The sequence below is a fragment of the Agrilus planipennis genome, unplaced genomic scaffold (assembly GCF_000699045.2).
Source record: "Agrilus planipennis isolate EAB-ADULT unplaced genomic scaffold, Apla_2.0 scaffold162, whole genome shotgun sequence".
Taxonomy (NCBI): Eukaryota; Metazoa; Arthropoda; class Insecta; order Coleoptera; family Buprestidae; genus Agrilus; species Agrilus planipennis.
Genome location: NW_020438904.1, coordinates 729,957 through 737,531, shown reverse-complemented (window position 1 = coordinate 737,531; position 7,575 = coordinate 729,957). Strand labels below are relative to the sequence as shown.

At 36.4% G+C, this 7,575-nt stretch overlaps 3 protein-coding genes across 3 annotated transcripts in view; 2 read left to right on the top strand and 1 right to left on the bottom strand.

The window, feature by feature from the left end:
• Positions 1-2,138, top strand: part of LOC112904091 (testis-expressed protein 10) — a 3,637-nt gene extending 1,499 nt beyond the window's left edge. Inside the window, exon 3 of the mRNA XM_025973328.1 lies at positions 1,601-2,138. Within this exon, the coding sequence (XP_025829113.1) occupies positions 1,601-1,939 (339 nt within the window). The 3' untranslated portion in view covers positions 1,940-2,138. The remainder of the gene's footprint in view (positions 1-1,600) is intronic.
• Positions 2,139-2,160: 22 nt separating this feature from the next.
• LOC108739646 overlaps positions 2,161-7,575 on the bottom strand; it is a 31,134-nt gene continuing 25,719 nt past the window's right edge. Inside the window, exons 14-20 of the mRNA XM_018473645.2 lie at positions 7,053-7,320; positions 6,834-6,993; positions 6,413-6,564; positions 6,208-6,344; positions 2,964-3,116; positions 2,644-2,905; positions 2,161-2,535 (exon numbers count right to left, since the gene is read on the bottom strand). Coding sequence (XP_018329147.2) covers positions 2,225-2,535; positions 2,644-2,905; positions 2,964-3,116; positions 6,208-6,344; positions 6,413-6,564; positions 6,834-6,993; positions 7,053-7,320 — 1,443 coding nt within the window. The 3' untranslated portion in view covers positions 2,161-2,224. The remainder of the gene's footprint in view (positions 2,536-2,643; positions 2,906-2,963; positions 3,117-6,207; positions 6,345-6,412; positions 6,565-6,833; positions 6,994-7,052; positions 7,321-7,575) is intronic.
• On the top strand, positions 3,023-4,575 carry LOC108739650 (lymphocyte expansion molecule-like). The gene is made up of 5 exons (XM_018473652.1): positions 3,023-3,408; positions 3,462-3,685; positions 3,738-4,080; positions 4,147-4,272; positions 4,336-4,575. The coding sequence occupies exons 1-5, from the start codon at positions 3,218-3,220 to the stop codon at positions 4,538-4,540; spliced, it is 1,089 nt and encodes a 362-aa protein (XP_018329154.1). The 5' UTR covers positions 3,023-3,217; the 3' UTR covers positions 4,541-4,575.

Here is a 7,575-nt window from a genome sequence, read left to right as displayed (position 1 = left end):
AAAGTTGATTATTTTGACAATTTTCATACACTATAATTCAAATAAAATTCAATAAAAAAAATATTTTCAAGCGGCTGGAGGTAAGGGGGTTCGAAAGAGGGTGGTCACTTGAACAAAACCCGATAACCTAACCTAACCTAACCTACCCTATTGATAAAGATATTTAAATAATGTTTTATATAACTTTCTCAATATTTTTATGTATTTTTCATTAGTTTTACCTTTGAATTGGCATATTTATTAACTTTGAATCCCTATAACTTTTTATGGGGGTGAGACCGCCACGACCTTTTTATGGTACAGTGGGGGGGAGACCTCCTCTTTCGATCCTGAAGAGGGTGGGGGCCTTCATCTAAACCTTTACCGTATTTTTAATTATTTATAAGGGAGACTAAGTGTAAATTAAAGTATTTGTAAAATAAAATAAGAACAAGGTTTGGTTAGGTTGTGTTTAGTGTCGAAGTGTATATACGAGGGTTAATCGTAAAGTATTTTTGTTTTTAGTATAATTTGTTTTCGAACAAAGTTGGTAAAAAATTTCTGAATCGTATTTTGGGTCAGTACCCTTTCACTCAATCCGGCATTACAACAAAAGCTCAAAAGAAAGAATTGAAGGATATTTTAGAATTAAACGAGGACAGAAAATGTGTCGATATTAATTTACTCGTTTGCTATTTGTTTTGTACCGTTAACAAAAAAATCCAGAGTGATCAACAAAAGGCCGATGCCGAAAAGGTCTTAGACTACTTGATTGCAAGCGGTTTTAGATTTTCGTCGGAAAACAATGTCAATTATTTAATCACAGTAATTCGAATTGTATTGTTGGTCAACTCGAGCTTTTGGATTCAGAAACAGTTGAACATCGTCGGAATATTAGACGGTTTCGTTTCTTTTTACGAGAATTCTTCGATAACAGAAGAACATCGTGCCAGAGCGTTGGAAATTTTGTGTGAAATTCCTCACATTGCAAACCTGAACTCGTAAATATTTTTTCGATTGTTTTCGTTTTCGTTGAGAATTTCAGGTGACATTTTTCAGGACGCAAAAATTTCAGAAATGGTTAAATAAGGTGCCGTCTTACTTATCTAAAAACGAAACGTCGACGTCTGTTATCGATATGGTTTTGCTACTGTCAAAGCAGAATAACACTTTGATACAAGACGGTTTGACGAAACATTTGTCCGATGTATTAGGTAATATACTACGCATAACTTAACTAATTTTGTGTTAATGAGAGTATTTTTTGTTTTTTAGATTTTATTCCTAGCATAAATATAAAAAATGTCGATGAAAAGGTGCGTTTGTTAAAAATTTTGGGTTGTTTCTATTATGTTAGGAATTTTAATGAAACGGATAGAAAAACATTTGCTAGTTTCGCAGAAAAAAATGCCGAAACTACGGTAGGAAAGATGGTTGGAGATTTGTTTGTATTTCGTTCGCAAAATTAATTAAAGAAAAGACAAAATAACGATAATTTGAGTTTTATTTGCAAAATTTAGCAATGACAACGATATCTTTAAGTACGGTACTGTTTCCTAAGGTTACGTTGAACTTTGAGATATAATATACTTTATTTGGTTAATTAAAAAAATGTTTTCAGGTTGAAAAAGAAAAAATATTTCCCTTTTCTAATATAATTTTGTCACATTTAAAGTGTGCCATGACAGATATTAACAAGAGTATACAGGGCGATTCTCTTTTGTTATTAGACAGTTTAGTTACCGATTTTCCTCAAGTTGTTACCGAATATTCCGAACAAATTTTGCCCATATTTTTTATTCTCATATCAAATGTACAGAGTAACTTAAGCAGTACCAAAACACTTCAATTAAATTTGCAAGGTACCTCAACTAGTACCAAATGGAGACTGCAGGTTCTCAATAGACTCCAGAAAATTTTAATTGTTATTGTTAGGAATAAAATTGACAACAAAAAGTAAGAACCAATCGCTTTTATTATTATTAACAAATGAATACGTAGATGCAATTTGTTTTCCCTTAGTTTTACAACAATGACGCGGGTTTCAATGGCTCCCGACGCCATGTTGCTCTCTACGTGACGTCACGTAAGAGGGGAAAACAATTACGAGCATTTTTCCCTTGGTTGTACAACAATCACGCGGGTTTCAAATGTCTCCCGACGCCATGNAAGATGGTTGGAGATTTGTTTGTATTTCGTTCGCAAAATTAATTAAAGAAAAGACAAAATAACGATAATTTGAGTTTTATTTGCAAAATTTAGCAATGACAACGATATCTTTAAGTACGGTACTGTTTCCTAAGGTTACGTTGAACTTTGAGATATAATACACTGGGTCTTTACCACCGGGTTTTTCAGGACCGCATTTTTTTTCTTTACCCTTTTTCCCCTTTTTCTCTTTCTTTTTGTCCTTCTTCTTTCCACCCTTTTCCGTTTTTTCTTCTACGACTGGTTTAGGGAGAACGCCGAAACGGATTTTCCAACTCTTTTTTGAATTGGGGTTTATATTTGGTAAATTATCTTTAGAACACACATCAAACACTGGCATTTCTTCCTCTAAAATCAACAAATAAACAAATGAAACAGTAATTTCTGGGCTAGTTTTTGTTTCGCACAAATATACGAGGGACATTCAATAAGAAAACGATTCTTCTATACGTATACCTGATCTTTCATAGAAAAATTGCTCCAAAGAATAAATTTCATCGGGGGTGAGATCTTGAGAATATTTTGCAACCTTTTTGCTCTTAGTTGTACTTTTATCCTTTTTTCCCTTTTTGTCCTTTTTTCCTTTTTTGTCTTTTTTATCTTTGCCTTTGTCAGCAGAGCCTGGTTTAGAAACGGGTTCGGGACTTTTAATGTTCCCTTCCAGTTCGCAAGTTTTAATGAAATTTATTATAACGGGGGCGCGGGTTTTATTGTCGATCTTAAACAATGTTACGAAATGTTAAAATTTAAAAACGGGTCGATTAACAATTTTTTACCTCGATGTTAAATTCTGTGAATTTCCCAAACGGCGTCTCTAGTCTGCATACTACGAAGTCAGGGTTGAACTTCAAATTGGGACCAATGCCTTCACCACTCAGGGCTAAAGTACAAATAGTCCTGCCCGCCCTTATCTCAAAAAATTGTGTCTCCTGTAGACGAACAAGTAACTTTTTAATAAATGTCACAAATGTCACTTTTAATAAAACAAAAAAAATATCTTTAATTGTTATTAGCTATTTATTTATCTGTAATGTCTAAATACGTAAAGTTAAAAAATGCTGTGGCTTTTGGGTCTTCGAGGGATAGGTTTAGCGGAGGTTTGGGTATTCATCCGGGGCTGGACCCTAACGGGGCCATGGTCAAGAGGTCTTACAGCCTCTCACCGGGTCAATATAACCCATGCGACATCCCCTGTAGTTATAAAGCGAGATTTAACGAAAGGTATTGACTCCAATTATCATTATTGACGCTATTGAGAGTGTTATCTGTCCTAGTTGGAGAAAAAAATTGGCGATAGAACAATGGTCAAAGAATATAGGGTACACGCACCCCGAAGTGCTCGCGGAAAGACAATTCTTGCAGTCCACCAGGGGACCTGGTGCTTACGACATTAACGAAAATTTTTTTAAAATCCAAAGTACTAACGTGGAAGGGGACAATTCTTTTGGGAAACAGAAACGATTTCGCAGTCTGGTCAAAGATCAAACGCCACCCCCAGGTTGATTTTATTTTCCTTTTTTGTTACGAAATACGAATTTGGTCACTTTAAGGGACGTATACGGGCGACTGGATAAACAAACCCATCACAACTCACAAACAAATGTCGAACGTCCCGTCGTTCGAATGGGACGGCTTTGTCGACAGGTTCAGGGGCACGTCCCAGTCGTGGAAACAACCCCCTAACATTTATAACGTCAAAGACGGCGGCGGTATAGACGATTTGGTCGCCAAGAGGGTGTCCATTAGGGGCCCTTACGATCTATTCACTGGTCCCAGAGACGGGTCAACAATTAAAAATCATTTTTCTCCTGGGATTGATAAGGGACCAGAAGAATATTTCAAAGTATACCCGAGCGAATTTGATAAATTATTGACGTCATTCGACAAAAGAAGGTAAACTGAATTTAGGTTAGGGTTAGAGGTAGGGTGTTTATAATAATTGTAATTTACTTGTGTCAGATATGGGAAGTTTTATAAAGCGCGAAGATGGGGCGCTAAGCCCACCTACAGAAACGCCCTGAACGATATGAGTTTGTGTTATAAAAACCCTTCTGAGCCCGGGCCTGCCCATTACAGCATACTAAAGTAAGAATTAATCGTTTACGTGAACGTGTTTGCCTGGATAATCCAGCCAATTGATATTTTTAGAGAAAGAACCTTTACCCAAAGTTTGTATCCGTTCAGTCAGTCGGTGAAAGAAGCAAAGCCGTCAATTAAATGGAAAATATTACCGGGGGTCGGTAGATACAACCCCAGAGACCCACGTTGCTCCAAGACCTCGCACAAGTCGTGGATGTTCTTGTCTAAGATCGGTAGGCCCGAATTTAAAGCCCCTGAGTATAACGCTTTTTAAAAATAAACATTTTTCGGACTAATAAAATCGTAAAAGACATTATAATAATGTTTTATTCGCAACTACGGACCTGTCTGGTGTAGGAAATTAAAGAGTTCGGACCTGTGCATTTTTATATACTAATTTAATGTACAGTACGTCCCAGAAAAACATGCATTTTACGTACGTTCGTACCTGTGCATTCTTATAGACGAATCTAATGTACAGTACGTCCCAAAAAAACATGCATTTTACGTACGTTCGGACCTGTGCATTCTTATAAACTAATTTAATATACAGTACGTCCCAAAAAAACATGCATTTTACGTACGTTCGGACCTGTGCGTTCTTATAAACTAATTTAATGTACAGTACGTCCCAGAAAAACATGCATTTTACGTACGTTCGAACCTGTGTATTCTTATAAACTAATTTAATGTACAGTACGTCTCAGAAAAACATGCATTTTACGTACCTTCGGACCTGTACGTCAGGCCTGACGCTGGAAGCTGGCGGAAATTTTAAAATGGCGTGGATGCGCGGTGGCAAATGTAGTCAGATTTAGGTATAACGATTTCAGCCCTCATTCTTCAGTATTACTATCAGGGGCGTAGATTAAATATTTAAAAGCAGGGATCAGTGAGTGAGTAAGTAATAGACATACAAACAGAAGAACTAATTGTTGATGTTGGTGACAGTGATAGAGATTCCGATGATGACAGTGAATGTGAAAACTAAGTATAAAACAAAAGCAATAGGTTAATTTTTTCCTTTTGATAAGTCATGTTTCTACATTATTTTCTAGTACGCTACTGTTCCATCTGTATTAATACTATAATTTACGCCTACTGAAAGCTTATTTGTGTATCGGTTCCAAGTGACTTACCCAAATAGGTCATAAATGGGCAAGTACCTGCGCGACCGCTCGCCAGCTTCCTTCGTCAGACCTGTACATATTTATAAACTAATTTAATGTACAGTACGTCCCAGAAAAACATGCATTTTATGTACGTTCGTACCTGTGCATTCTTATAGACTAATTTAATGTACAGTACATCGCAGAAAAACATGCGTTTTACGTACCTTCGGACCTGTACAGGCCTGACGCTGGAAGCTGGCGGAAATTTTAAAATGGCGTGGATGCGCGGTGGCAAATGTAGGCAGTTTTAGGTATAAAGATTGCAGCCCTCATTCTTCAGTATTCCTATCAGGGGCGTAGATTAAATATTTAAAAATAGGGATCAGTGAGCAAGTAATAGACAGACAAACAGAAGAACTAATTGTTGATGTTGGTGACAGTGATAGAGATTCCCATGATGAGAGTGAATGTGAAAACTAACTATAAAACAAAAGCAATAGGTTAATTTTTTCTTTTTGATAAGTCATGTTTTTACATTATTTTCTAGTACGCTACTGTCCTATCTGTATTAATACTATAATTTACGCCTACTGAAAGCTTATTTGTGTATCGGTTCCAAGTGACTTACCCAAATAGGTCATAAATGGGCAAGTACCTGCGCGACCGCTCGCCAGCTTCCTTCGTCAGACCTGTACATTCTTATAAACTAATTTAATGTACAGTACTTCGCAGAAAAAGATGCATTTTACCTACGTTCGGACCTGTGCATTCTTATAGACTAATTTAATGTACAGTACATCTCAGAAAAACATGCATTTTACTTACATACCTCTTTGGGTTCGTTCGGGGCAAAAATAACTGGGATATTAAGGACGTGCTCTGATTCTAACTTTATGTTGTTGGGAACGGGACAAAAGAAGGGACCAATGGGACTTAGTAAGCTGAAGTTTGGGTATATTGGCCCATCTGAAATTTACGTAATATTCTCCTTTAATTGTTATATGAATACTATTGTTGTTGTACATTGATCTTACGCTGTATGTTTTGTATGCTGATCACTTTTTTTGTGGACATTCCAACTAATACAGGGCCAAAATGAACCCTTTGTTGCTTGAGGTTAAGGGTGAAATCGGGCTGGACTACTTTACAAACCGCATCCAAATATAATTTGTCTCCCCTTTTAGTACTGCAGTAAGTATTACCGAAAATGGTGTTTAAACTACATGTAAGGAAAGTTATAGGTGCGGATGCGGATGCGGATGTGGAGAAAAAGCAATTTTTTAACAATTAACCTTAGAAATTGGTAAAGGCCAGTTGATTAATTGATTCTGTCCTAATTACACCGAAATTAGGACATCAGTTCAATTAACTTCAGGTATATTTTCGTGAAATTAATTATAAGAGTACGTACTTCCGCATCTACAACTTATTGGTGTATCTGTAAAAATTGGGTACCTGTTGACGCACAAATAATCCACTGTACAAACGAAGCGAGATTGGATTTCATATGATTCAAAATTTCTCCATAAGACCATTTCGGCGGGATACAGATCGAAAATGTTTATTTTTATTTCTTCGTCTTTCACGATTATTTGTGGAAGGGGTTTTTCGGTTTCTTTCGAAGAAAATGGCACTTATTAATTTTGTATAAAACGGTAATATGGTACGCCGTACCTGTACTTTCCTTGCTAGTAGTAGTAGTACCTTTCTTATCTTTCTTCCCTTTTTTGTCCTTCTTGTCCTTGTCCTTCTTGTCCTTTTTTTTATCTTTACCCTTAGCACCTTTGCCTTTTTTCATTTTGGCTTCCAGTTCTTTTTGACGTTTTTCCAAGAGCGCTTGCATCTTTCGATCTATTATTTCCTGTCTCTTAATTGCTTTAGCTTGTTCCTCAACCACTTCCGGCGGGACTTCGGGTTTCGCAACGAGATACAGTTTTTTTTCCTGAAAGAACTCTCATTTTTATTTTTCATTCAGACTCCCTTATTTTTAATTTTTCAAAAAAAAGCTTGCTTTATAATATCTTACGTGAGGTATAGGCGGATAGGGGGGGGGTGAGACGCAAAATTGGGAGCATTTAAAATAGATGCCCACAACCGGAGGAAGGTTTCTGAATAAAAAAAAAATAAAAAAACAAAGTAAGCCGTTTTCGTAGATGTGTATAGGGTTGTTCGGAAAGTCATTTCGTTTTTTTTTTTG

Coding starts and splice junctions, on each gene's coding strand:
- LOC108739650 (XM_018473652.1), top strand. CDS start 3,218: ATGTCTAAATACGTAAAGTTAAAAAATGCTGTGGCTTTTGGGTCTTCG. Junction 3,686..3,737: donor AGATCAAACGCCACCCCCAG/GTTGATTTTATT, acceptor GGTCACTTTAAG/GGACGTATACGGGCGACTGG. Junction 4,081..4,146: donor ACGTCATTCGACAAAAGAAG/GTAAACTGAATT, acceptor TACTTGTGTCAG/ATATGGGAAGTTTTATAAAG.